This window comes from Apiospora marii (assembly GCF_038362585.1).
Source record: "Apiospora marii strain CBS 49790 chromosome Unknown utg000005l_segment0_segment0, whole genome shotgun sequence".
Taxonomy (NCBI): domain Eukaryota; kingdom Fungi; phylum Ascomycota; class Sordariomycetes; order Amphisphaeriales; family Apiosporaceae; genus Apiospora; species Apiospora marii.
The window spans coordinates 2,542,760-2,570,411 of record NW_027117377.1 but is presented as its reverse complement, the minus strand read 5'-3'; the positions used below and the strand labels follow the sequence as shown (position 1 = coordinate 2,570,411).

At 50.4% G+C, this 27,652-nt stretch overlaps 11 protein-coding genes across 11 annotated transcripts; 5 read left to right on the top strand and 6 right to left on the bottom strand.

Annotated features, from left to right (window-relative positions):
- Positions 1-724: 724 nt before the first annotated feature.
- On the bottom strand, positions 725-2,052 carry PG985_008722 (uncharacterized protein; the record flags this gene model as incomplete). Its single annotated transcript, XM_066828490.1, has 4 exons — positions 725-1,132; positions 1,180-1,395; positions 1,439-1,729; positions 1,774-2,052. 4 exons carry the CDS (start codon positions 2,050-2,052, stop codon positions 725-727), a joined length of 1,194 nt encoding a protein of 397 aa, XP_066683402.1.
- Positions 2,053-2,498: 446 nt separating this feature from the next.
- On the top strand, positions 2,499-4,234 carry PG985_008721 (uncharacterized protein; the record flags this gene model as incomplete). Its single annotated transcript, XM_066828489.1, has 4 exons — positions 2,499-2,779; positions 2,824-3,428; positions 3,475-3,637; positions 3,694-4,234. 4 exons carry the CDS (start codon positions 2,499-2,501, stop codon positions 4,232-4,234), a joined length of 1,590 nt encoding a protein of 529 aa, XP_066683401.1.
- A 1,855-nt stretch (positions 4,235-6,089) lies between these two features.
- Positions 6,090-7,390, top strand: PG985_008720 (uncharacterized protein; the record flags this gene model as incomplete). The annotated part of the gene is made up of 4 exons (XM_066828488.1): positions 6,090-6,154; positions 6,223-6,354; positions 6,875-7,108; positions 7,156-7,390. The coding sequence occupies 4 exons, from the start codon at positions 6,090-6,092 to the stop codon at positions 7,388-7,390; spliced, it is 666 nt and encodes a 221-aa protein (XP_066683400.1).
- Positions 7,391-10,499: 3,109 nt separating this feature from the next.
- PG985_008719 (uncharacterized protein) lies at positions 10,500-12,935 on the bottom strand (the record flags this gene model as incomplete). The annotated part of the gene is made up of 1 exon (XM_066828487.1): positions 10,500-12,935. The coding sequence occupies one exon, from the start codon at positions 12,933-12,935 to the stop codon at positions 10,500-10,502; it is 2,436 nt and encodes an 811-aa protein (XP_066683399.1).
- Positions 12,936-13,246: 311 nt separating this feature from the next.
- PG985_008718 (uncharacterized protein) lies at positions 13,247-14,206 on the top strand (the record flags this gene model as incomplete). The annotated part of the gene is made up of 1 exon (XM_066828486.1): positions 13,247-14,206. One exon carries the CDS (start codon positions 13,247-13,249, stop codon positions 14,204-14,206), a length of 960 nt encoding a protein of 319 aa, XP_066683398.1.
- A 490-nt stretch (positions 14,207-14,696) lies between these two features.
- Positions 14,697-17,709, bottom strand: PG985_008717 (ferric-chelate reductase; the record flags this gene model as incomplete). The annotated part of the gene is made up of 6 exons (XM_066828485.1): positions 14,697-15,567; positions 15,859-15,934; positions 15,981-16,155; positions 16,201-17,097; positions 17,151-17,383; positions 17,637-17,709. 6 exons carry the CDS (start codon positions 17,707-17,709, stop codon positions 14,697-14,699), a joined length of 2,325 nt encoding a protein of 774 aa, XP_066683397.1.
- A 326-nt stretch (positions 17,710-18,035) lies between these two features.
- On the top strand, positions 18,036-18,793 carry PG985_008716 (uncharacterized protein; the record flags this gene model as incomplete). The annotated part of the gene is made up of 2 exons (XM_066828484.1): positions 18,036-18,726; positions 18,783-18,793. The coding sequence occupies 2 exons, from the start codon at positions 18,036-18,038 to the stop codon at positions 18,791-18,793; spliced, it is 702 nt and encodes a 233-aa protein (XP_066683396.1).
- A 225-nt stretch (positions 18,794-19,018) lies between these two features.
- Positions 19,019-20,917, bottom strand: PG985_008715 (uncharacterized protein; the record flags this gene model as incomplete). Its single annotated transcript, XM_066828483.1, has 2 exons — positions 19,019-20,453; positions 20,595-20,917. The coding sequence occupies 2 exons, from the start codon at positions 20,915-20,917 to the stop codon at positions 19,019-19,021; spliced, it is 1,758 nt and encodes a 585-aa protein (XP_066683395.1).
- A 1,383-nt stretch (positions 20,918-22,300) lies between these two features.
- PG985_008714 (uncharacterized protein) lies at positions 22,301-23,544 on the top strand (the record flags this gene model as incomplete). The annotated part of the gene is made up of 3 exons (XM_066828482.1): positions 22,301-23,297; positions 23,346-23,467; positions 23,512-23,544. 3 exons carry the CDS (start codon positions 22,301-22,303, stop codon positions 23,542-23,544), a joined length of 1,152 nt encoding a protein of 383 aa, XP_066683394.1.
- A 3,003-nt stretch (positions 23,545-26,547) lies between these two features.
- Positions 26,548-26,887, bottom strand: PG985_008713 (uncharacterized protein; the record flags this gene model as incomplete). The annotated part of the gene is made up of 2 exons (XM_066828481.1): positions 26,548-26,610; positions 26,744-26,887. 2 exons carry the CDS (start codon positions 26,885-26,887, stop codon positions 26,548-26,550), a joined length of 207 nt encoding a protein of 68 aa, XP_066683393.1.
- Positions 26,888-26,990: 103 nt separating this feature from the next.
- PG985_008712 (uncharacterized protein) lies at positions 26,991-27,417 on the bottom strand (the record flags this gene model as incomplete). Its single annotated transcript, XM_066828480.1, has 2 exons — positions 26,991-27,289; positions 27,336-27,417. 2 exons carry the CDS (start codon positions 27,415-27,417, stop codon positions 26,991-26,993), a joined length of 381 nt encoding a protein of 126 aa, XP_066683392.1.
- Positions 27,418-27,652: the final 235 nt, after the last annotated feature.

Sequence of the window (27,652 nt, the reverse complement as noted above, 5' to 3'; positions counted from 1 at the left end):
CAACAAGAGGCTTGTATGAGTTTCCTTAGTGCCGTGTACCTGGTTGCGACCCCCAGCCACCTGTACCGTAAAGTCTAGCTAGGGAGGAACCTGCCCCAGGAGAAACTCAAAGCTACTACAGTGTACCACCTTCTGGTAGTGTCCGAATTACGGCAACCTGCTGCAATCACAGCTTGAACGAAAGGGTGCATAGCAACCAGCCACTGACGCAGAGCTGACTCCTTGCAGTACGCGTGAGCTCTGCGTCACACCGTGGGCTTCTACTCGATAGACAAAGTGGATCGGCGAACCCCCTCTTTGGCTTTTGAGCTAGGGGTGCTGGCGAGGGTACAGGGGTTACCAATGATCCCAACAGCCACCACGGGTTGTCTGCCGCCCAAGTCATCACTTGTCAACCTACCTTTGGCCCTGGAAAAGTCAGGGGGTTTCGTATAGCCAGCGGTGGGTTTCCGTTTCTCACGTTGGAGGGGGAGGCACATATTGTTTTCGGCGCTTTGGAAGAGCTCGCCCCCGCTGTTTGGTCAACGAAATGGCATACGTTTTACAGCTCGCTTGTGGAAAGACAGCGAGTCGAGATCCAGGTGGTTGATACTAGGCAGTTGAAAGGAGGGCATCGTCTCTGTTTATTCGCCAAGAAGCCCAACGAAATGGAACGGAAATAGTCGTATTCATTCTCATACCCATACGCACAGTTTCGTCTGCCAACTACTCCAAGGACCGATCCTCAAACTGATCGCCCAGGCTCATTCGCCATTTTGGCGTTCAACACCGCCAGTGCTTGCGTGAGTGGAGGGCCGTCTACCTCGCGCTGATACAACAAACCATACTTCCGTGCGAGTTCCAATGCTATCTCCTCTTCCATCATTGTCTCCTTAGCTGTGTGGTTTCGTAGCGCAAACAAAATGATGACTTTGTGCTTAGACCCTTGGGGGATTTCCGAGCCCTGAATAGCTTTGAAGGATGCTTCGTCATAGAACGGTATGATGCAAATGTCAGCCATCTTTACCCACTGATCTACCATGCAAAAAATGTTCCAGTCTCCCGTATCGAGAACGTCTATCTGCTCTGTCGTCCCATCAATAATACAAGTAACAGGCATCATGTCTTCTATGGTGAGTTGATCATCAGAAACCTGCAAAGCACATTAGTTACGGCCACCATGGACGACATTGTACATACTGTTGGAATTTGAATGTGATTGTTCAAAAGAGTCGTCTTGCCACAACCTCCTGGGCCAATAAGGCCGATACACTTCTTCTTCCGTGTATGTAAACGCTTGACGGCAGGTTTGGGGCCGTTGTCTCGTGGGTCCAGTTCCCACGAGGAGTCGATGTTCTCAAAATGTACCGCTGACGATCGTTGGAGCAAGAAAATTAAGAAAGAGGCAATCAGTGCCTACATGGTCAGACTGTTCCTTCCTAGGCGTGAGTAAACGTACAATTAAGAATGTGAAGTGGTACGCCAGACCAATTCCAACAGTGCCACCAAATTGGAGGGCAATGGCTAAGAGCCGTACCCGGTCCCAGGACCATAACCCTGTCCAGACACCATGCCAGGCGGCTGCAGCGATGAGGAGCCTTTGATCGAAAAGAAATGGTAGAATGAGGAAGAGGAGCTCTAGGCCGACGAGGCAAAGAACGAGCCAGAGGTCGGGTTGGCTCTTGTGGTGGGGAGCACGAACGAATCGATGGACTATTGGACTTGCCGGAAACTGCAGAACATATGCGGACTGCGAATGTCAGCCTGTGCGAAAGGAAGGATCGAGCCACGTACATCGAACAGGATGGCGCAGACAGCCCATTTCCAAAGCCGCCCGGTCCATACGACGTCGCTCTGGGCCGCCCGCCAAAACAGGAGGCAGCCTGCAACGAGGTAGATTAGGTTCAAGACGCAACCAATAATGAAAAGGAAGCGCAGTCTCCTGTGATCCTTGGGAGGTTGGAGAGCACGTCGGTGAGCCAACCAATGCCGAAGAAGGCAACCAGCATGGAGAAGCTCGACCAACAACAAGAGGCCAAGTGCTAAAGAAGGGCTGCGTAGCGCATTATCCATAGTTGAGATCCAAGGAAGGGGTAGGCAGGCGAATAGGGTAACCAGTAGCCCAGTACGTCGTTGCAGATTTGCAGGAAGGCTCTGGGACTTATATCGATATCAGAGACACCATGCATACGCCTGCCGAACCTTGTACTAATATCCACCGACAGGAGACGGAAATGAGAATCGACTGAGTGGCTGCACATCGTGTCGGCTCGGTGATAGGAACGATGATCCCTGTGGTCTCATGTAGGTGGGCTCGGGTTGATGTGGTCGACGGATTGCTTTATGGAAAAATGCGGCCAAGCGGTTGGCCCCCTTGTCAACTTTTTTCGAAAAAAGTCGACAGGGGTCAGTCATGACCCGCGTCTCCTGAATTCCATTGTTGGTATGCGGGTATAGCCTTCCTCTCCATCTTTACCTGTCTCCGAACGCCCAATTGCAAACCCAGTCAAGCAAATCCAATGGTCGTATCACATACTCTCTTGTTAGAGAAACAGGTGACAACAGTCACAATAGAAACCCCGGAGAGCTGGTTTTACTTTCTTGTGCCGTCACAGCATCACTGGGTGATAGTTGCCATCCACGTACGCCCTGCGTGCGTACCAGAGGTTCGAGGAGACGAGTTCACACTCTGCGATTCATGGAGTCAACCGTGCTGCGATGAGGCTCCAGAGAACGAAGAAAAGGCCATTCGGAAATTCTATCATGCACATTTCCAATCTGGGGAATGGATTAATACCGGGTGAGTACTAATCCAAACTAAGAAGGCGTCACTGAATGAGACAGGCACCGTCGTAGAGGCCCTAGTCCAAGTTCTGGTTCGGAGTGCCGACAGCGACGGGGTGAAATTGAATCTATTCTTCCTGGAGAGGACGTCGACGAGTCCTCTACTGTGGACGAGCCATGGCGAAATGATACGGCATCGATCGAAAGTGAATGCGCGACCACCAACACCGCCGGCGGTCAGCACCATTCGCAACGTCCAGATGTCATCGTGAACGATCTCAGAGGGGATACTTCTGCATCCTCTGCCTCCTCTGCAATTCAAAAGTTCGAGAAGGGCATGAGAAAACTCGCTCAACACAACTACTGGGAAGGTCTTGCGGGTGACCGACCTAGCCTCCCGAACAGACAAAACAATCTGGAAACAGCGATACACGCGCTTTCGCGCATAAAAACAGAAAACAAAAACCTGGCCATGGTGGAAGACTGGATCTTGGATCATCTTGTTCGATGTCTTTGGGTCCTGCAAAGGAAAGAACATCAGGCAGAACCTAATATAGAAGAAAGACTGCGGAGTGAGAGATCGGCGATGATGATCAATAAGCTGGTCAACGCCGCCGCCGAGGTGGTAGGACCTCTGGGTCTCCTCGTTAACTCAGCATACAGTGGTCAGTACTACCGATTTCGCAGAGAAGATGGCGCTAATAAGGGTAGTGGTCGGCTTTCGATGGAGTGCTGCAAAGGTGTGGACGGATGTCGACGCATCTATTATCGTGAAACAAGTTTGCGATGGCATTTTCACAAAGGATATTCACGTCCCTGAGAGTTTGCACCTATTTAATCCAGCCGCCGTGCTGCACCGACTGCTAGGCAGAAAGTGAGTAGTCCCCATCTATCACTCATTTTGGATACATGGCTCATAGCTTGTGACAGGTATACGGATCTGTGTCAAGATTTGGGCCTTGAAAGGCTGTCCGACCACGATCCCAGCATAGGCGTCGGTCAATTCCAGGTGATTCCTCTCACACAATTCCAACCGCAGGGTCTTGGTTCTCTGACCTGGACCGAAGAAAAGCGATGTTGGTACGTTGCTGCGCAGACAGCAATAGACTCCAGCTCCAAAAGACGCAAGCGAGGTGGGAATATGAGCCAGTCAGCCACGCGGGCGCCTTCCAACCTCCAAGGACAAACAGGTGCAGGAAGCGACACCTATCGAGACAACATCGGGTACGCTAGTGGTGTGGCAGTCTCTGCGAATACTCGCACCTTACTCACGGATGTCAACAACATGGCGTGCGTACCTGTAACACAACCTGCGCACGGCTCTGATATAGATTTTGGTTCAATTCCGAACATGTTCGATGATGTCTCAGCACTGTCTTTAGTACCAGAGGGGCATGATAGTTTTAGGTGGGACTTTGCCGTCGATATGGACGAGAGTGGAATGCCATTCGCAATAGATAATGTGTGGTAGCTTTAATTTCTAGTCTCTTTCTCTTCATAAGACCCACTTCCGATATAGAAAAGTCTCCCGCTCATCAGGCGAAATCCATCTGTCCGGTCAAGTAGATACAACTTCGGCTCCCAAACCACAGGGTCCTTCTCCCCCTTGAAAATTATCTGCGCAGAGTCGTCTGAGGGCTTTACAAGTGGAACAATCAGAGTGACCCTGTTTTTGGAGGTGACAGCCCCTTTACGGAGTTGGTATGTGTTGGAAGCCCACCCAATGGAAGTCGGGCTTATTTCCTTAATCTGCGATTTCTTTCTAAGTCAGCAGTGCAGAATGGGGTAGTAATGGGTTCGTACTGCTTCATCCATAGCCTTTCTGGTGGTCTCTTGAACGAAACCCTGAAAACTTGCTGGCCAAGTCACTCGATACATGTTGTTCCACTCCTGTTTCTCTGGGTCTTCGAATTCCACTTTCTGAATCGCATTCGGGCTGATGTCGAAGGAAGCAATCCTTTGGAGACGCTCGAGCAGCTCAGCTGATGGAATGAAGGACTTCATACTTCCGCTACCAAATCGTGTTGGGAAGAAGAAGAAAAGTAAGAGTTTTGGGTATTTACTGAATGGGTGATCACGGGCTTTTAAGGTGGAAGTTCAGAAGGCAAGGCAGTGTTTAGGCATTAATGAGGCAACGGCAGATATCGCATTCGTAGTTTGCGACGGAAAATAGTTTCGCCGATACGCTTTGCAGTGTCAATAGGATGTAACTGTCCATACAACTGCTACACAGGATTGGGTTGCCCCCCGTAGCCAACTTGCCATCGATTGAAGTCAACCTGTGGCTACAACAGGCCCGTATGACCACGAGTTTTGTCCATGACTTCGTCTATATCGACCGCAAAGTCTTCCGCCGTGACTTGGTTTTCCTGAGGTTCTTCTGGCTTATCACCGCCATTCACGTGGTTCTCTGCCTCCTGATTTCTCCTCCTTCTCATGATCTTCGTTGGTGCCTGGCATGATGTTTGGCAAATGAGACGGATCGGTAGAAGGGCAGGGTTTCTATCTTATTTCTTGGTTAGTGATGATCTGATGAGGTACTTGGAGGTAAGTAATACTTGCTGGGTGTGCGTTGGTAGGGAGGGGATACTTGATCTTCTGGGAGTCGATGCAGACTTGGGCAATATTCAGTGAAAGCTTGAGAACGTGAACAGACTATATGGCTCATGGATTCCGGAGAGCAGAAATGGGAGAGACTTATACCGACTTAGTCCTCACCTTCGACCCCCGAATTGATTGACCCCCGAGCTGCAAACCTCAATAGCTTGCGTAACAACATTATGTGTTCATGGCCTTCCCACGGCCTATGAAGTCGAAGGACAGGACCATCATCCACATTAACCTTATTTGGTCAGGGGTGGTGATCGAGCCGCTGCATACTGTCCCGGGAAGAGATTCGCTGAGCTGCAATGGCTTGCATGACGACGTTTTCCCCACTTTGTTTAGGGTAGATCCAGGTGGACTGATTCCAGTTCTTCAACCTTGTAAGAGCCATGGGAGGCATGGACCTCTTGTGCTGCCGGTCAGGAGCCAAAATAGGATACCTTGCCAATCCCCTGTAGTCAATGTATCTATATCCCGGATTCACCTTTGGTATACCGAGAAGCTTAGGACGTCACTATGCCGACAAGGATATTAATACTCGCACTCAAGTCTTATTGTCAGGGCAAAGGTTGAAGGACTGACCAATAGCTATCCGAGCAAGCATATGCATTTCGCTACACGGTGTTTTGTATGGGCATCTCGAAGTCAATGGCTATCAATGTTACCACATACTCACTCCAAGCTGTGCCAACTCTTAGTCTTCCTCCCAAAGTAGTAACATGATGCGCCGTGCCTTCCTTCGGCTACGGCTGCCAAGCACTGCTCGAACGAAACTACTCTACGAAACGTACCTTGGAGTGGCTATCACAGATTCAGGATACCTGCTAGCGTCATCGAGGTCTACCACGAATCCAGGATACCTGCTAGCGTCATCGAGGTCTACCATGAATCCAGGATACCTGCTAGCGTCATCGAGGTCTACCACGAATCCAGGATACCTGCTAGCGGTAAGCATGGATTCAACATGCCAATGGTTTTACTTTCACGGTATGTTCGTCAGACGTATCTGTAAGACGCTAGGAGTACTGTTTAAAACGGTACAGCGGTATGAGAGGACCTATATGTGTATGAGCAGTCATCCAATTTCACCGCCTACTACTTTGAGCTGCCTCGGCTCCTAAGCGGGGCTGCGACTCTTGAGCGCCCTACGTATCGCAATCTACCTCGAATGGCATCATCAAAAGTTTTGACGTGGAAGAAAGAAACGCATCGACCTTATGGAATCAAGCGATTTCTCACGGCTCGCAAGAAGTTCCCTTCTTGAACGAGGATTCATTGATTTGGGCGATGCAAATATTGGAGAACATGTCTGGAACTTTGAACAGAAAGAGTTTCCTTTTTATTCATCGGAGGGCTTGGAATTCTTGATGCAACACATCTTAGGTGATTCGGTGAGCAGGTTCATCTACCTCGCACGATAGCTTCTAACTTTTGGATTATAGAGAATCGCATCCATCGTGGGATGGTTTTTCGGCAATAAAAGATGTGTGCTTGCACACTGTCTCAGATATGGAGCACTACCAGGTCATATTGAAAGCTTCCTTGGAGGTCGCGATGCCGGTCGACACGCCCTGATGGTAGACTTGATATCCAAAGGATCGCATGTAGACTACTATGCCCAGTCTCATCTTCACCTCTTTTCGGCAGAACAAGGGGCAAGGCTAACGCGCGAATCCTCACGATCAGCACTTCACGAGGCAGGCTGTGAAGTGGTCAATAAGTCCTTTCCCAGGGGTGGCTCGTACGTTAACACTTCATAGTCCATTTGCATGGTCTAACATTCTATAGGGTGGCTCTCGATGCTCGGCTCAGTCGCGAGATTTGTGGAGGGTACGCAATCACCGTTATATTCATGACAGAGGATTTGGTTGCTAGGTTCATGCTACCGCCAATGCCCTTGCCAAACCTACCCGGGCTAAAGGAAAAGGTTGCAGAGATGCAGAAGAAGACTGAAAACATCAGACTGAACTTTGTGTTCAATAACTCTGCGCGAAGTACAGACATTCAGTTGACGCCGCCCTGATAATAAAAAGGTTCGCCTCCTTGGGGATAGTTCAGGGTCTTGAGTATAGAAGCTATTTCGATCTCACGCATGGAAGAGTCATAAGGTGCCTGTGGAATGTTCAAGCATTGTGCGTTGAACATCGTGGTTGAGGGCGCTTCCATTACAGAGAGAGTTTCTTTGGAACGATGTTAGCTAGTCTCACCAAAAGGGTAGGGTGTAGCAGTACCATCTTGGACCACCAAGCTCCCCGCAGGCGCTCCGAAATGAGTCGGCCTGGCTCGTCGAACTGGCCGTGTCTCAGAGGTGACCATTGGTCTTTTCATCCCCTTTTCCATACTTTCCAACTCTTTATCAGCTGCGTCGCGCAAGTCCTGACATGTTTCTGTTATATAAGTTGCTTTTCGTTTGCATAATTGATTATGCTGCTGGTCGTTGCGCTGTTCGATATGTCGTATGAACTGACTCGCTAATTTGAAATCCTCGGGGCAAGCCACACAAGGTTCAAAACAAGGGATATCTGCATTTGGAGTTAACATATCACTCCGAGGCAATTCGCATGGGAATATACGTTGTAAATAATGACGGCGAAGTGATAATCTTGATCTAAACTCTGGTTGACCATAGCAGTTCGGATGAGGACAAAGACGTGGTTTCCGAGTATTCCGTGTTTGAGATGTGGTAAGCGCGCTCTCTTCGTATTGAGCACTACTGTGGTCGCCGTCATCGCTAGCGTCGCTGACTTTTGCGTGGGCTCGACATTTCTGGGCCTCGATCAAGTGGTAGCGTTCTCGAGACTGATTCAAGGTCAGATCTGTTCACCAAAACTTCGGCTTACTAACACGATGTTCCTCAAGATGAGCATCCAATCCTTCAATCGATCGAAATCCAGCCAAACAGGTACATTCTTGCTCCTGATAGACACTGGCCGACATACTTGTAATTGCAAAGATGGGGAAAGGAACGGAACCTTAGTGTGGGCCGGCAAACCCACCGGAACTAATCCTACCTAACTCATAAGCACGTGATAACTACCAATCGGCTTTTCTTGTACTGCCGCACAAAACGATACCGCCCTGAGCTGACTGTGCCCAATCTTATAAAATAATCCCTCTTGTAACTTCAATCGTCTGTGGGCAAGCCATTACAGTATCCTTTTCGCTCAACATAACGCCAACAGCGTCCGTCTCGGTTGATCTAAGGACATATTTTCCCACTCCACTGTCCAGCTCGCTAAGAACGAATCGATGTGCGAAACTTGCGGGGATAAGGGTTTCAAAAAGCTACAATGCCCAACATGCGGCAAGCCCGCCACGGGATAAGGGTAACCTCACGCTGCCCGTAAGACATATATTCAGCTCATCAGGGTACATCCCCATTTTCTACCAATGTATAACAACATCTAGACGAAGAAAATATTAATTGCTGGACAGTCTACTTGATCCAAGTGGTTGAAATTGGGATCGACAAAGTCAAATGTACATTCGCATGAGCTTATGGGGTGTTGCATAACGGCCATGACGCTTGCATATTGCCGGGCGACTGTTCAACCCATAATCGCGGTGCATAGCCTTTTGACAGCGTACAGAAGCGCTGAGTTTCCAATCAATATTCACACTTTAGATGTGCTTCACAGGGTTCCCTTTCACTGCTTACGTTCAACCTAATATGGTGTGGGGAGTTGTGCTCATTAAATGGATATATCTCAGTATGTACATTTGCCGATGATCAACTCACGTGGTGAGCCGTTCTGTATTTCTACCGGTTGTGTATTACTAATTTATGCCGGTTCATGTCTAGTCGACGGAGTTCCCGGTGTCTTCTGCAGTGTAGGAGGATACGTGATACTATTGGTTCCGTTTACCGGACCTGCAGCTGGGGTCATTAGGAGGTTTGCTCCTATGACATACAGACAGAGGCACTGCGAATTGAGGGGAAGGGTCTATTATTGGCGTATGAATTTGAACTGGCTTGGTCGCTATGCGCCGACTCTACGCGGGGGGCGGTTGGCCCAAGCACCCCGCAGCCTTATTGTTCCAGGGCGCTTCTTCAGAAGTCTATCTGTTAACAGCCAATATCAGAGTCACTCAGGCCCTTGCAGTGAAACGAGTTCAGTGTGAATTGTTACATGCGGCTCTATGAACCAGCCGCACACTCATCCTGGCGCTTCCGTTTCAATTTTTCCTCAACAGCTCTATCACATACGCATCGCGAACTGGATAGTTACGTGGCGGACCTATACTCTACTCGTAAACAATGGCGTGGCATGGTGTGTGGAGTGACCCAAATTAAGTGCCTGGTATCTCATGCTCCCCATGTTCGGCCCAGTCCGAGTGATCGGCGGTTGAAGGCCTCATGGCTTGGATTATTTTGAATGGTTTCACGGTGTGGTTCTGTGCAACTATTAATTGATGTTCCCACACCACAAAGGGACCGTAACTCAAACGGCGTGATAAGCCATACTGGTAGTGGCCTTCAGGAGTTTTTAGTTGGTTCTCCACCACATCTTGATGGCATAGTAGGTCCCGGCAGCTTGGTCCGCAAGCTCCAGCGGACCTCGGCGTAATAAAAGCTCAAACCTTGCGACCTTACATATACTAGATTAATTCATATCACAGAGCAAGCTGCTTGTATTTCATCAATTAATTCACCATGGGAAGTTGGGTCTCGCGGAGAACGTATTCCAATGCGGCGAAGTTGTTCTCAGGCCAGCCCGAGTCTCGATCCTCAATGAAACAAGCTCTTACCCAACCTGACAATGCCAATTTTGCCCCCAGGCTGGTGTGCCAGGATGCGGTTCCTCCGGCATGATAGAGGCATATCTCGTAGGCCCGAAGAGTGCAGCAACAGCCAAGCTTGCCACGACACGACCAATATTAGCGATGGAGAACTATCGGGATATCGAATATTTCAGATTCTGCACGCTAATTAACTGTGGCAAGACGGTTATTTTGCTCATAGTAGACGCAGAGGAAGTGCGAGGATGAAGGGACGTTGTCGCTTGGTTTGATACTGATATTGAATTTGCTCGAAACACCTCTCGGCCTGGGAATAGTCCGCTCTTGTACACCAACATGGGTTACGATTTCCATACCACTCATGATTGGACAGCCAGTTTCCACATATTTAGCTAATTTAGGGCTTCGGCGCGTTTCAATCGATTTCGAACAAGATCCTCGATCACCGGAAACCACTTGCAGACATCAGCCATATCCTCGTTCGTACTGTTCGGGACCTCGGCCTGCTTGCGGACCACATCGATCCACTGCTCAAGACCGGACCATTGAAGTATATGACCCCCGAGCCCGAGTGTCTGTGTTTGCCGAATCCGGAATACGCTGTGGATCGTACCAGAAGGGAAAAAGACGGTCTGTCCGGGCTTGAGCACCCAGTAGCGCCATTTCTGTTCCTGATCGTAATACTCGGTGTCGTCCATCCAGTCTTGACGCTGCTTGGTAGTCGGACGCGACATCCATGCGAATCCGAAATGGCCTTCTTGGATCGTTATCCAGGTAGCGAGACCATGACTATCCATATGGGCAGCTGTGCAATGTCCCCCCTCGGATAAGAGCGCCCAGCGTTCGATGTCTGTCCATTCTGCCCACTCTTCTCTAGTTGCTACCGTCCTTCCGGCACTGTTTCCGTTTTTGTCTAATACTGCTCTGCGTATTTGGGCCAGTAGCTGGCAATTTCGCCCCGCCAAGAAGTCGGGCAGTGTAGAAGGCACGGGACAACTGCAATCGAGAACATTCCACGGATCGTCCGATTTTTCCGGGGAGAGAAATCGCTCGTACACCTGCCGTATACTCCGTGGCTCGCACGAGCTTTCGTTGGCTTGGAGCGAGGGTATCTGTACTGAGACCATACGGCCGTGGTCCTCCATTCGATCGAAAAACTCGGGAATGGGCCTGGCTGGATCGTCCCACTGAAAGGGCTGCTGCCGCTCCGTAATGATCGGTATATCGGGGGTGATCTTGTCAAGAAGCGTCTTGGCCTGGTGCCCATCCAAGAGATACAACTCAGGCATCGCGTCCTTGTTGTTTGTAGTAGGCTTGTCGTTGGTAGTAGGATGCTTGCAGTTTTGCAGAATTGGAAGCAGGCATCTGGCAGTTTGAGAGCCCCGGCTGCTCGAGTCTTTCTGGGCATCTTGGTGTATTTCGGCGATGGCTTGAGCACGATATGCCTCATCCAACTGCCAATCGCACGCAGGACGCGCGCCGGGGTTATAGCCACCGTGCACCTTACCCACGGCCAGGTGTCCTCTCAGGACGTCGAGCTGCGGAATATCTGGCGACGGCGAAGTGGCGCGCCGTCGTTTCGAAGGAACCACAGAACTCCTTAGCAATGCCGCCGAACTACTTCGTGCCAATGCTGATAGTTTGGTGGCCAATGTTTCCAGTCGTGCTGTGTCTATCTCGTGCCTCGTCGGAATAGAAGCAGCTCTCTTCTTCCGCGAGGTTCTGAAGCTACTCTTACTTCCCGTAGAGGACAAGGAAGCCCTCGTCACGGGCGCGTGTGGTTGGCTGTGTCCAGTCCGGTCTCGAAGACTTTTCCATGGCGTGACACGGTCTGGGACGGGAACGGTTCGCCAGGCGCCTGTGGGCCCACTACGATTTGGGTCTTGACCGTCCGCCTCGTCGCCGCTCGTTTCTCCTCCACTGTTTGTGGTCAGGGAAGTCTCGGCGGTGCCTTCCCGAGTGTCGGGGCTGGTGCCGCTTCCGATACTGCTGCAGTCTGTATTCGTATTATCTGTGGTGCTTCCTCGTGTGTTACTCGGAGAGCCCGTATCGCCCGCCTTCGTGGCCTGGGTGGCCTCCCCGCTCGGATGGCTGCTTGCCGTGCACAGAAATTGGATGCTATGTCGAGAATCGCTGGGCTCGTGCACGGCTGCGTCTCCCGGGACAATGAGTCCAAAAGGACCAAAGGTGTAACCAGCTGGGAGTTCTTCCGCACACACTGTCCTGAAGGGAAGCGCGGCATTATCAGGGTCCTTTGTCTTAACGAAGGAGTCTTGCGTTTTCCATGCTTTCGCATTATCTAGATCGATCGGTTCGATGGAGAACGGGTAGCTGCGCCGAAACGTGGATATCTGAATTCGTCGAAGGACAAGTTGCTGCAACCTGGGCAGTGCTTCTTTCTCCCAGTGCCGGTGTTGTCTTGCTGCCGAGGCGAACTTGATGGCAAAGCTTATCCCTCGCAGGCCGACGGCTAAGTGTTGAACCAGGCCCTTTCCCCAATGTTCTGCTGCACTTTGTAGCTCTTTTCGTAGCCTAGCTCGGTTCTTCGATCCCTGGTTCGCGGTACGCGTAAAGTCTCCCCATATTACATTGGTGTTCTTATCGGTGATGTACGTCGCCGACTTGGTGAATATCTCGTCGTAAATTGCGAACTCGATTTCAAGGAGGTCTTTGGCACTGAGTAATTGGTCGCGCTTGCGCAGACACAAGCTGTATCTCTCCTCCTCGTCGTGGCAGTCGCGGAAGGATCGCAAAAATTCTTCTACCTGATTCGCCCTATCTGGGTCGAGGAGCGGCAGTCCCTCCACCTCCGTAGGCGTAGGCTCCATCGTGCGTGTTCCTCCCAGCGCTTTCGAAGCGTGGAGCGGTAAGATGTCCCTGTTGTTTCCGGGGAAAAGTCGGCCGTCGTTGACTTAAGCGACTCGTGCACACTAGTCTACTTACAGCAGGCGTACATTTGCACGCTTGCCCCACAGTACGTAAGCTCACCTGTAGCCGCCAAAGTACAGGGCTAACTTAGGTACTAAACCTGGCACACGCTGGTTGTTTTCGGACATGGAACGTGTAGAACGGTTACTTAATGTCGGGCTATCGGCAGTTCCCGTGCGGCTTGCTGACTTCGATTGAAGTGATGATTAGCATGGCTACGCGTCCCCCCGAGATGACCCCCTTAAACGATATGGAGAAGCGGAGCATGCTCGAAGATGTCTGTATACGGTGTTACCCCGCTCTGAGGGGCATACTGGCGCACCTTTCCGGCTCGGACGCAGCCGTGCTTCTAGCTGTTGTCGGCCTTTTCGACAAACCCGATTGGGCCGGTATCAAAGCCAGGTTCGTCCAATTACAGCGAGATATGCCTGAGCACTCCAACTGGATCAATCAAATGGTTTTGCAGGGTCATAAGGTTCTATTGGTAGGCGGCGATCTGGACGCATGGCTCGCCAGGCTTCGCGACCCCCTCCGGTGCAAGCGGCGCTCAACGCTACGGGTGTGGCTGGCGGTTAGAGTACGGTACGGGGTCGACCGCGAGTTCAATATGAGACGGCAGGCCAACGAAAGGGCATACTTTCTAGTCACAAGGGAAGGCGATGTCATCTGGGGCCCGTCACGCGCCTCTCGACAAGCCAAGGAGAACGTAGGCTGGACCGAGAACAATGTTATTCCTCTTCCTCATAGTGTCGCGTATAAAGAGCCGCTCCTCCCTCAAGTACTATGGAGGCGAGCCGATATACCCAACGAAAACGGGATCGAACTCGTCTGGGCTCAGACTGCGACCTCCGGAAGGCTCCCGATCATCGATATGTGCCCTACGCAATGGCACGACCAGGGACAGGATTATGGCCAGGAGGGTTGGCATCGCACCACGCTGGCATGGACAGCAGAGTGTGACCGTATAGCGCCAGGGGCAGTATATCGGGAGTTGAGCTATGGAGGATCTATTTTCAGACTGCCATACCTAGACTTATCTGCCTCGGAGTATTCAGAGACGGTGCACCTTCGAGAGATCGCCCAGCCAGAACGACTTGCGTTCGTCATCATATTGGAGTGTGCGAATGGACCCACGAACGTTATGAACAAGCTTCATGGGATATTTTGGTAGTTCTCACAATTTCAAATCGTCTTCTAGGGCGTGATTATCCTCTACCCACTGCGTACCGTTGACTGCTGTATGCCGTAACTTCTCGGGTAACTACCTACTGAATGGTCGGAATTGTAGATGACGCCGGATGTATACCAAGAACGATTACTAGAGGCATCTACCCTACTACTGGCCTGTTCTCATGCGGAGTCATTATGACGGCTTGCTCATGAACGGCTCTGCGGGGCTGCCGGCTATATTTAGCAGCTTACGCCGCTGTTGGTGGGGCCAAGCACGCTAGAGTAACGTTCGCTTCAGTTGCTGTAGGACTCTCTTGGGTTGAAGTTATGCATTTGTAACTAGTTCATACGTAGTCCGAGCCAATCAATACATGTCTCATCACGGCTGGTGTTCGCTACAGCTCAAGACGCAGTGACAATACAATATGTTTAAGGTGAGCAAGCTATAAAGTGAACACCCCTCGCTTTGTTCCATCCATCCCCACAGGTGGTTAACCAGGCATGTGAAAATCATCTGGAATGCCTAAATTGTATCTGCCAAAAGCATCCTTGACGTACTCAGCACCCCCCTCTAGGACCTTTAGTCTTTGAGTCCGCGTCGATAATGCCTGGCCAACCCTTTTGCGTTGTACGTTGATGATCATATCTGTGGCATGTCGACCAAATGCAGTGTCTAAGGTCGATCGAGAAAAGAGGCCATTTTCTGTCGCGTTTTCCGGACGGCCCAGTATATACCAGGTTTTCCCATCGGTTCCGGTCGCAATAGGTTCGAACTTTCTCCAGTCAGTGCCCCGCAGCGCCGTGATACCTTTGGATGACATGGGCAATGGCTGCGCAGCTAGGAATGCTTCCTTTTCGAGTGGGTAATCTGCGCCATATACAAGGCAACCTCGTGCTAATTTCTTTGTTGCCGAGCTCAGCGATGGGAGGGCCACGAACAGGAGCCCGCGGAACTTCAGTACGCCAAGAATTTTACCTCTTGTTGGCTTGACGCCCAGACTTGGATCGGTGTCTGGATCTCGGGTCAGGGTTATGTGATTGTAATCCTTAGTTTTTTCCTTGGCTGTGTTATATGGGAGTTCATTATGTAATTTGAGCGTGTCCTCCCCAAAGTCCCAGCCATCAGCTTCTTCCGAAGCTCCGCGTGTATTTGGGACATACCCCAAGGGGTTAAAGGTTTCGTCTTCCTCCTCCTTTTTTACGATATTGGGATCTCCTTCGATTTTCCGGGCGGCAACTACCTTGAGGGCATCTTCGACAGCGGCGGCTTGGTCGGCAGCTGTCTGAGGGGCAGCGGCTTCGGCGGCGACTGCTTCGGCAGCGGCGGCAGTTTCACCTGTCATTGCTTGGTCTGCCATTGTACTGATGTAAATAGTAATTGTGAAAGACAAATATGGATTCGTCGATTTTTGGGTTGGAGAAAGCTATTGCAATAGACCTCGACAGGAACCCCGAGATTATATGTGTATAAAGATCAGTGTGGTGGACGTTGTTCATTATAAGCAAGTCTATCTTTGACCTCCTTGTCCTCCAGTCTGCGCTTGCCCAAAAGTAACACCTTATAATACAGAAAGCTTTATTTGAGACCCTGCTCTTAATTTGGTTCTAATCTATTCCTGTCGAGACGAACTTTGCAATGGAAGTCGAGCAAACCGGACGGGATATCCCTTCTGCCATACTCGCAGCATGCTTTTTCGGGCAACATCTGTGAATTCGTTCGAGCCACATGCTATAACATATCAGTAAAATTTATTGCGGTGCGATGAAGCCCTTACCAATAAGAATTGTATCGCCAGCTGTCATGGCTTCTTCTTCCACCTTCTCTTCTAGGAACTGTTCATTGAACTGGTCCGGATCCGACGGGTAAGAACACCGGAAGTGATCTGTTATACTAAACGGCACTTCGGTAGTCCTCGGGCTTGGGTAAAAGCACCAAAGGAATAGGAGAGCCTTTTGATCAGCATAAATTTGTATCAGGGGCTTACTTGAACTCACTCTGTCCGCATCTAACATTTGCAGCTGTGATATCTGGGCTGCAAGCCAGTTCTCATCGGAGTTTGAATCTAGGATCCAGTAAATGTCAATTTTTCGCGTGAGGTCACGAAAAAGTCGCCTAGGCACTTCATCCATACGTCTGGTCTCTGATTCTGGGTCTGATGTGGTTTGCATGTTCGATCTTTCTTGTACTTGGAGCAGATGAGACCGACTAAGATTGTCGCATCTTTTGCGTGAGGCGATGAACGTAGCCATGGGTAAGGCTGTAAGGATACCAGAACCCCGAGCCGCAAGAATGACATTTTCGAAGGACCCCAGAGGCGGAGATTGGCCGTAAGGGCCGTCAAGAATTAAACGGTTTCCTTTGCGTAACGCTTTGGCTAGCCCTGGGCTCGATCCGATCGGTACAATGAAGGTTAAAGATAGAGCGCCTTTTAGTGCTGCATCTGCATCGTCACCTGCCGGTATAGCCATCAAAGGTCTCCCTTGAGATATGTCGTGGACACAGAGAGTGCCCCAGCAGAAGAGATAGAAGTAGGACCCGGGCGTGATCAGGACGCGACGTTTCGTATCAACCTGGATTCGTACCATGTCTCCGTTTCGTGACTGCGCAGCCACTGTGACAGACGTCCCAAGATAAATGATCCTGAAAATCCTGGCCAAGGTTAAGATGGCCCAAAGGCTGCAAGCGCATAGGATACTTCCTTTGGTGGCTGGAGAGGCCTGGGGAAGCACAGTGACATGCCAGAACGCACTCGATAAGGCACTTAGTGCGATGACCGTGTGCGCCCGGGGTCGCAGTACAGGTTTGATTCCTTTGGATGTGCGAGCTCCGAACCTCATCAGCAGATACTTGATCAGAGGCAGGCTGAGGAGAAGCGCGACACATCCTCCTGCCTGCAAAGATGTCAGTGGATGAATAATAGGACGGAGGTGACTTGGGGACAGACGGAAGCACCAGAAGTAAGAATAAGCCCCGCGCGAGGGCGGAGAGTCAGGGTGAGTATAGAATGTAAGATCGCATGAAATGCTGCTGTTCTACCCAAGCAGCGGTGCATGGCCTGATACAGTGGCATGGATAGCCCAAGCCAATCAGCAATCGAATGGGTCTGGCCGCTGAAGAACAGTGGAGTGAGATTTGTGAGAGCTAGGATTGCTGCTCTCTTTTCGATGTCGCGGATGTCTGCGTAGAATAGTAACAATGCCAGAAAGTTGCCTGATAGGTACACGGACAATAAGATTGCCTCAAGGCGGGTTATACCGAACCATTGACGGGGAAGATAACGATGCTGAAGATGACGGAGCAAGAGTATATGCAGTCTAGATCCGGCGTACGAAGTGCCGAGCTTCTCCAGTCTGGAGACCACCAACACAAAGAAGATCGCACCAAGCGCAACGGCATACCACTGAGTGATATCCATTGCTGAGTGATTTACCACAATAATACGGTTTGAGTCGGACATGTCGCAGGCTCGGACCCTCTTGGGAGTTGGATCTTGGGTCTTCCATTCTTAAGGTACCGAAGGGCCGACCGAACCGGCCTTGCGATAAGCGCCCCGACGGCAACAAGTGGGGCGGGCACGGCACGGCGGTAACACGGTTGGCGGTCCCAGAAATAGACAGTCCGGCGCTTGCAACCACATATCCGCTTTTAGACCATCCGGCGCGCTTGCAAATGCACAGGTTCAGGGATGTTTAACGGCGTCTTCGTCCGTTTATATTCCCAAAGGTCGCCACGATGCGACAATTTCGAAATTAGGACGCTCAGCTCTCCCTTGTTCGTATATCAACTTCACATTCTGTTAAACCCTTGCTTAGGACTCACTTGTCTAAAAATGGTTCGCCGCTCAAGACCCAATAAAAACCGGGCTCGCGGCATCGCCAACACCCGAAGGGGTATTTTCAAGAAGGCCAATACGGGTCACAAGTACTACGGGTACGAAGTCGCGGCTGTTATCCGAGCCAATGGCCGGGTTAGCACCTATGAGTCTCGGCCTGGGATACTTCTTGATCAAACTACGTGGAACGTCCATTATACCTGCGGGCCTGACGACTTCAAGCTTGAAGGTTGGACCGATAATCCGCATGAAGCGACGGACTCAGCCACCGATCAATCCAGTCCAAAGAGATCTACCACATTGATATCGGATATGTCGAGTAGCCTGGATGATCTTCTGGCACTCGACTTTACAAGCACTCCATCAGTCCGCTCGAGTGTTACTGCAAAAAGCTCACCACTCTCCGCCTCCCCAGCGCTCGCCGGCCAGAGCTTCGCGCCAGAAACGCTGATGCCATTCCTCCTTGGAGAGCCAGAGAGCAACCCTCCCGAGAGCAGACCAGGGCCTTCAGAAAACTACATATACCCTTCTAGCCTTATACGTAGAGACTCTGAACAGGATAAAACACCTGCTGCGGCCATTCATGGGTTTAATAGTCCTCAGAAAACGAGTGCCAGGTCGCCAGTTCTCATATCAAGCGTGAAGAGACAGTCGCTTTTGACTTTAGCACATGACATCTTTGGCGATGGTACGTCACTATCGGAGATTAAGACGATGAGGTTACAATAGCTATAACATAACTAGTATTAGATTAATTTCATACTAATCTACTTCGGATCACCTAATCTGATATCTAACTATGTAGCATTTACCTCGCTTTATAACGTTAGCTCTATAAAATGTTGAATCAATAAAACCTGTTTCGGGACTATTAGAAGTATAAACACTAAGAGCCTATCAGGCTGTCTTTACTTCTATAAGGGTGGATGCAATTTTGAAGAGAATTGGGATTAGTTGTATATTGTTTAAAGCATTTCTCATTAAAGTATTGAATCGTCGCTGGTAGGTGATATAGACTCAGCGGGCTCCTCCTGATCATTGATGGAGCCTTCATCTGTGAACAGGTCATATTCAGACTGCACCTGGATCGTGGCTATTGTTCCCGACTCGCTAATACCCGCTTCTTGATTTCCACTGGAAGAGGTGGTATTTAGCTGGTTGAGCGAAGAACCATCAAAAACACCGCCGGCTCTGCGGTTTGAAACCGATGTTGTGAGCTCATCCGCGGAGGAACGATGTGTGGCTTGCGGGTTATCATCCTTGGTGTGCATGACGTCTCTTGCTAGTGAATGGCTCCTGTTCTGAGATTGACCGTTCCCTTGTGGCTCGGTGGTTTCCCCGCCCTGGCCGTTAACAGGGCTGACCACTGCTGTTGGATCATCACCACTGGTCCTTTCCGGGGGATCTCGGGAAGGTGCGCCAGTGTGCGACAAGATACCTCCTTGCTGCATGTTGGCGCCTGGGGTTCCCGTATGATCAGGGATTTGTGGTATTCGTCGCGCAGGCACGGAGCGCACGGCTTCTCTCGATGGCAAATGAGGCATGTCCTCTATGACACTGGCGTCCTGGGCTTCGGTGGCTTCATGCTCTCTAGTATCTTCTTCATCTGGGTGTAGCGTTTTATTGCGTAACAAATCTAGCCTCACACGTTTCTCATTCGAACGGCCATCCAGGACAGCCGGCCGTATTCCTACCTTGTGAGAAGTAAGACTGTCTAGTCGCCGCTTGGTGCCTGGTTTAAACGTGATTTGTGAAGCTTCGGCTTGCAATGAAGGATTAGGCCTGCGTTGTGGTTGCTGTGGAGTCAATAACCGCCTCGGTTTCTGCGGAGTTGGCCTAGCAATCTCTCGACTTGGTAAATCGGATGGTATACCCAGGCCGCTGTTTATAATGTTGGAGGATTCTGGGGTAGGCTGCGGGTGGTCCGTTTTCATTGTTGTATCGATACTAGACTCCGGTATCCGTGGAGTTGGCCTCGTGACCTGGCGATTTGGTAATTTGGATGACTGAGCTAAGCCGGGGCTTATGGTCGAAGTCTGCTCACGAACGATCTCAGGCAGCTTCAGCTTTCGCTGCTTTCCGGAGAGAACAGTGGACACTCGTCGGCTAGAGTTCGTCTTCGGCTGCTTTTTGGAGACGCCGGTTCGCGCTTGCGGCACTTTTGGGAAGTTCATCTTCAGCAGCCTGCCAGTGGATATTGCTGGGTCGAAATTCGAGGACGGGAGCCCGGTAGGTTGATGCTGGTCGCTGTTGGTGTGGCTTATCTCATTTATTAAGTCGCCTTGAACTTCGCACATATGAAGGTCCATTGGTGGCGCAGTCTGTGCATCGAAAGTCGAGGGTTCCACTACCGTGGGCATATCGATGTCTCCCGACACTTGCTTCGGTTTGATATCGCACGCGCCGAAGAAGCCCCTGATAAAATCGTTCTGAATAAATAAAGTACGCGGTGTGGTGGGATTGGACCGACATTCGTAAAGCATGGGTAAAAAGGAAGATTGTTGAAGTTCCTGAAAAGTAGAAATCGAAGGTTTCCCCCCACGCCAATCTACATACCCTCCATGCAGTAGGTCCCCCTCATCAGGAGCAATACCGACTTGGGCGGGGTGGTCAAGCTTTGGATTACAAAATCCCAACTGTCTAGCACCGTCGCAAAATCGCTTGAGTTGCTCCTTGCCGAGCTTTGCGTTCATTACTTCGCCGCGTCTGTCCTGCCGAGGTGATTCGTTGCTGAGCCTCGGAAAGTGACGTAATGCGGACAGAAATAGCTGTGTATAAGCTAGTTGCTCGGTCATCGGCCCCTCGGTTAGGTAGTAGTGACCTTCACCGTTCTCGACCTTGCCAGCAGGCTGACGCCAATCACGGAGAACAAGTCGCATGAGAGTAATTCGTGGTCCTCTGCGGCTTGCTACATAATTCTCCCCAACATGTTCCTGTATAATCTTCGCACCGATGGAGAAATACTTCATGTTCTCATGGAATGTTTTGATGCTGGGAATCACTACAGTAAGTGAGAGAATGTTGTGCAAAAGTCGCTTGCGTTGTTGAACTTTTGTGATAAGTGGGAATAGCTGGCCATCGGCCATGGCTTTAGTAATAAGTTCTCTGTCGTGTTGGCTCGCAGAGGGCGCTTTAAACTGTAGAATGCGTACACTTTGGATATCTACCAACCCACGGAATGCCTCGAGGCCTTGGAAGATCTGATTCCACGATCTACGGATGTATTGGATAAAATGAATGATCTGTTCGTCGCAATGCAATGCGAGGTGCTTGTGGATATTTCCAAGTTCCAAGCCATCCCAGAGCCCGGTGAATGGAAGCAAGAGGTCGAAGGCCTTGATTATCGACTGATTGTCCGGCTTGTCCGATAGAGGTTTTTGCCTAAGAAGGTGCAAAAGGTTTTTTCGCTTACACGTAGAAAGGCGCCGGATCCATTTATAACACTGTGCGTAGTCTTTCTTATCAGCGTAGTGTCTAACCTTGCGGTAGATGGCGCCATCTGAGAACGAGACCTCTTGGAGAAATGCCTCGCTTTCGTTGCGGATGAACAAGTCTCGATCGGGTCCTAGCAATCATTCAGCCTTCAGCCTTGCCGTTCAGGCGCATCTCTTACCTGCGGGCTTACAAAACAGCCTGACTACCCAACATGCCTTCGCCTGGAAGACTGTCTTTGCAGCAAGAGCCCGCCGCAGGCCTTGGATGCACCAGATTTGGAAGTCCCCCGAGACGAAGGGGTATTGCTCCTTGGCGGACTTTTGGATCAACTCGTCCTGGGACAACCCGAGAGACAGGAGAATGGCATTTAAAAGCTCTGGAGTGACGAAACCTCGCATATGATGGTCTGGTTTGGCTGGAGAACAGTGACCTGCGCGGAACGTTTCGGCCAGCTTTAGAATGGCACCCCAGTCTAGTCTAAGAAGCTGTTCTTGGCTATGGTACTGCTGTATGGACGCCTGCGGAAATTCAGGCGTGGGGCTAAACGTGAGCAACGAGACGGGCACTTGGATTATGCCCACGCAATCGCTTTCCATATTTCGAAGAAGGAACGGAACGCCCAGAAGAGGAAGATGATAATCTTGCAGACGTTACATTTAGCACAGGCATCTGACGGTCATAAGATATCATAGTTCGTTCGTTTTGAGCACCCGTACATTGTGTCTTGTTTTAGGATCGGCGCTTATCTGGCCATCCATCATTTATGCTGGCAGAAGCCCACATGCACTCCCGTAGGTCTTCACCCCACCCTTGCCCTCTTATTCGGAATGGCTTGTCAAACTTGGCTCGAGCTCAAATCCGGTGCACCGGGCCTTGGTGGACCTTTCCTCATCGAGTCTACCGGTCCGTACAGGTACTTAAATCGGTCTCAGAAGAAATCGCCAGGCATCATTGTTGCTATCGGAGACGCACAAAAGAGACGATTCCTCTCTGATAATTTCTCTCTCCGATACGGAGATGGTAGCAAGTCTGTCAGACTTACGGCGTTGCCGTTCACCACCGATGCGCTATTGGACTGCGAGATACACAACGCGCATCAACTTAGTCGAGTGAAAGCGGACCCGGCACCATGGCACTACGTCGCACATGAGCTAAGATACCGATCACCCGATATATCACAGCTAGCCTTCTCACTCTACTGCAGTACGCTACTGCCATTTGCAGCTTCTGTGCTGCTTTTCGTTTCGGACCTGGGTGGCTTGCCTGGCGTTATAGACTTCCTGGTCCTATGGACATCGATGTCCATGAGACAGGCGCCAACCACCCTGGTTACTGTCATTTTGGTTTTCGACAACCGGAAGCTGTTGCCCGAGCCGAAGGAGCTATATCTGTACACGTCTGCCAATCTCTTAAATAAGCTCAGCATATCAGAGCCCACAATACCATATACCCGTTCGCGAACCGACGCTGCTGTTCGGCAATGCTTCGAAATCAAGTGCTTGCCCCTAGGCATGGAATGTGTATCCATCCGAAATTTTGTCTTCGACGCGTTCCGCACGGCGGTGTCGCGCCGACGTCAGGATGGGCTGGACTTTCCAGCCCCGCACTTGGAGCGCTTCATTAAGGCCGCCATCAGTCACTACGCAAGCCACCGGTTTGTGCCGTTCAACATCTACCACGCAGCAAGCATAACCCATCCCGTGAATCCACAAATGCACCATTATTTAGTTCTCTATTTTCGAGAATCGAAATTAACAAGTCTGGAGGCGGTCGGCCTCACTGCCGCGGCTTTGTTGGTTGATGCTTATCGGGCCGAGGTCCACCGTAAGCCGTGCACCCTCAATCGTTCATAAACCAGCTAATGCGACCCAGGCTTCCGCCCCGATGTTATTTTCGCCGAGCGGTACCGGGACGTTGTCGCTAGATTGGAGGAAACCATTGCTTTGAGCCACTTTGGCGAGTTGGTGCAAGAACGGTTTGTTGACTACGCCGCCGTGCGTTCCCCGTCTCCCGTAACTGCCCATATCGCATTGCTCAGAGCAAGTGGCTTGATAACGACGCTGTCTCGTAAAGCTTGTAGCATTTGCCTCGTACGACACTTCAAGTACTCGCTTGAATGTGGTCATAGACTTTGCCAACTCTGCGTAGCAACCTGGGGACACAACTTGGGAGCCTGGAACTTCAAGGTACAGACTTGCCCTATTTGCCGTTGTGGAAACACTGACGTGTTAGCACTCAAACCTCTAACTGCTGGCGAGAGGCTCCTCCACGTCGGTGGCACAAGTCCTGAAGATATATGGAGTTTCCTCAATTGTCTGAGGAAAGAATTGAATATATCCTCTCTAAGCATAAGAGACTACTTTGATGGTGTCATAGCGTCGGAAACCGGTTTGTTGATGTAGCCTATGCATGAGTGCAGTAACTGATTCATATAGGTATCTACTTTGCGCTTACGATATTCGTAGAGAAATGGACTCTCTCGGACTGCAAGTATCATGTTAAAAATCTCAAGTCCGCGAAAATATCGAAGGCCGGTTTAGCTACGTTCGGGAAAGGCTTGGCGTGGGACCTGAACACGGTGGGAAATACGGTGGGAAACACCAGCAGCGTCGATTTCGTTTTCTATACGAAGAGGGGGGTTTTCTCGAACTGCGCAACGCATATAGAGACGTCGGTATCATTTCCCGCGTATAAAGAAGTATCTAACAATTGACTAGGCTTGACGAATTTACAGAAGTCTGTTCAAACTCTTCAAACACGGACATTCTTGTACGCGCCGATCGGTATACCCTCGACAGCATGTCACTTTCGCCTTTATCTGTCGAGCTCATATGTTACCTGTTTTACATCCAACTCGATACCAAGCCAACTACCTTTCCCCAGGAATGCAGTGTGAGGGTATTATGTCGCGTCCCCCCAGGGCCGGGGCTTATGGATCTACTTATGAAGTCCAGACTCAGGAGCGCATGCTTCCTCTATCGGGGAGATGAAGCCCAGTTCACCGAGACTGAGCTTTGCCCGACAGATCTATGGGATCTTTGCCGGAAGGGCCAGCCGTTCCAGCGGAATCTCGTATTAGAAGTCATGTCTTTGGACTCTGCCATTCATGTCCAAGTTGATGGTTTCAGTAGTGGCCCACACAGTATAAGCCGGTGTCCATACAGACTCAGCAACTTAGTACATGACCAGTTACTTGACTATCGCCCGGAAGCTGAGAAGGGATCAGATGCCGTCGATAAGAACACTACAGCGTTTATGAATATGTTTGGAGTGTTAAATGCACTTAAGAGATGAATGAACTCTGGCAGTACACTCTCTATTTTGCCTTCATAGCTTGACTATTGACTATAATCGTACCTGTTCGAAATCTGAGTGTAGCAGATTAGCCTGCGCCCATGTGTACGAGATGAGAAATCTTTGATTCCCTCGACAGTATCTCCGTGCTCTTCTTCTTTTCAGTTGATAGGAAATACGAAAAGAAGGGGGAGGCGGGGGCTGGAACGCTTGCTACTCGACTCATGGTTAATGCTATTTCGGGCTGCCGCGCGCATATTTCCCGGTCTGGGGGGCGGGCGGTCCGGGCTTGATCGCTTGGACCGTTGCTGTTAATTCTAGTACCGGCGCATCGGCCACCTTGGGCACGCCTTCAAGCACGACTTGCAATGCGGCAGACTGGTGTACTATAAGATTTGGAACGGGTTTGCTACGGACTCGTGTTGAATTGACTTAGCACCTTCCTATTATCCTACAATAATCTCAGCCTCTCCCATTCTATCCGAAAGCATATATATCGAGTCATTTCTAGCCCTCGTAATCATGTCTTCTATATCATGTCAAGTTCTTACTAGTGAGCATACTGGTATCGAGGGCGTTCACATTATGGTCGAATTCACCCACCAATGCAACGCCATCACAACCCGATACCAAGGCGTAACCGACGTGAATGGTATTCCTCGATGGGAGTTCTGCGAAGATTTCATAGAACATGGCTTCATAATGGGTGACGCGCGGGCTCGGATCTCGTTCATAACCGCCGGGATGAACGAATGGAGCACCGTATGCTGCTTAGAGCTCGCTTTGGCCATCTCAGGGTATCACTCCATTGCGTTATACATGAACGAGTTTTCTTGCAGTTACACGACCCGATACTTCCCCAAGCCGACAGGAATTCAAGCACTCATGTCTGCTTATACCTATCGAGACTCAGAAGGGCAAGCTCAATCCTCGCTATGCCTACCCAAACTTCTGTTGCACTGCCGCTGTACGCAATCTGCACCTCCGATAGTGTCGTGGACATACCAGGAACCGCCTCCCCTCGCTCTACCGTCACCGGTGATTCCAGTACGGCCGACCTCACAAACAGATGATGGATTGGAAGCATAATTTTGTGGTATACAGATATTTCGGACTACCGAGCTCTTCAATTGGACATTTACGTATACATGAATTTGCGCAGCGCAATGATCAAGGGCATGGAATATATTTTAGTCCCATCGAATAAACCAAAACCCGTGCTATTACTCAATAATGCAAGCCCCGCGAGCTCAGCAGATCAAAAGAAGGAAGCTCTTAGCATTTCCAAACCGTCCGCCCCTTGATCCGAGTTGAGTGAAGACCACATTGCATTCTGGATGTCGACAGCCTGCACGACAAACTGCTTTGACAATGTAGCAAGATCTACGACCTACAGTTTTGACGCCGTTGCCGTGGTAAGCGATGAGCTTGTTTTTTTTACCCCCCCCCCCCCGACGAAGAAAGCCACGTGCGTTCATGAGTATAGCCATAGGGATTTAGCATCGGCGACAGGTCTGCAAAGGTGGTGATAGCAGATGCACATGTCTCGTCTTTCTCATCTTTTGTTGACTGAGAAATGAGCTTCCGACTCCTTGATGTTCGAGTAAGAGTGGTCGGGTGCGGCGTCGAAACGTCGTTGGCGTGGTCCACAGGATTCGCTGGGATTAGAAGAGGCGGGCTTCTTGCTTTCGGTTGGGAACAAGGGACCGGCCTCATCAAGTAAGAGGGGTCTTTGGTCAAATCCGGAGAGTACAGATTGGTCTATCCCTCGTGTCAACCACTAGAAGCTCCCTTTCGGTTCGACTGAGAATGCCATAGACTTTAACCTCGCCGCGTTAGATGCCTAGGATGGCGCTAGTACCTGTGTATATCGTTTATCCATTTTCAGTAACAGAGCAATTTGCAAAGACGAAAATGGTCTCATGTTGCGTATTGCGCTTTATCAAGGGCACCAGGCCTTTCATTCACCGGCTTACTGTCTCCCAGTCTGATTCATTCGGCTCAGACCCAAAGCTGGACAGGCCATGCACTGACGCTTCTGCTGTTGATAACATGACGGTGTTTGGTTGGGTATCGGATATGCGGTGAGCAAGCTCTGTAGACGCTTCCAAGGTGCTCATACTGTATTAATAAGAATCGCTACAAGTCCGGGGTGAACCTACGTAAGATCATTCACTGTTTAATTAGGTTTCGGCCGATACACATTCTCTCCGATCGTCCAGCTCACTTACCAGATGCAACGATAGCTAGCTCAATACCAGGTATATGCCCGGCGTCACAGTTGTCGATATCTTCAGGGGTCGGTGGACTGACACAGTGAAGTGGGTGTCGACCACTCGGGAGCGTCTCTCCTTGAGGACTAACGACGAGAACTGACTGGTAAGTTTTTGGACTGTCCGGCATGGCCTCATGGTACCCTGCCGCAACCGTACATCGATATCGTGAGGCAACGGTCCTTATCCAAAGAGACGTGACGCTTGTTCCTGTGGGCTCCGCGAAGTGTGGAAGCTTCGGTGTAGCACCTAAAAGCTTAGGCTTTGTCGTGGTCATCGAGCAAGTGGTGCTTACCGGAAAATGCCAAGCCTGGTAATACCAACAAATCAAGACCCTGGCTGTTGTTCCGATTCATCACACAATCCGCGCGGCTCATGTTGTGATGGACCTCACCCGTGCGGCGAGCAAACTGAAGACATCCAATTTCATTGTTGTGCGTGTACAATGGACTTCGTAACTTGTGGCGTGTCTGTTGCGGGAATACTCAAATCGTTTACGACATTATAGAAGAGAAGAAGTTGAAAGAACTGCCACTCGAGGTTGCGACTTATATCATCACAACCTAGAAGCAACCTTCTAGCTTAAGCGCTCTAGTAAGGATGCAAGCAGCC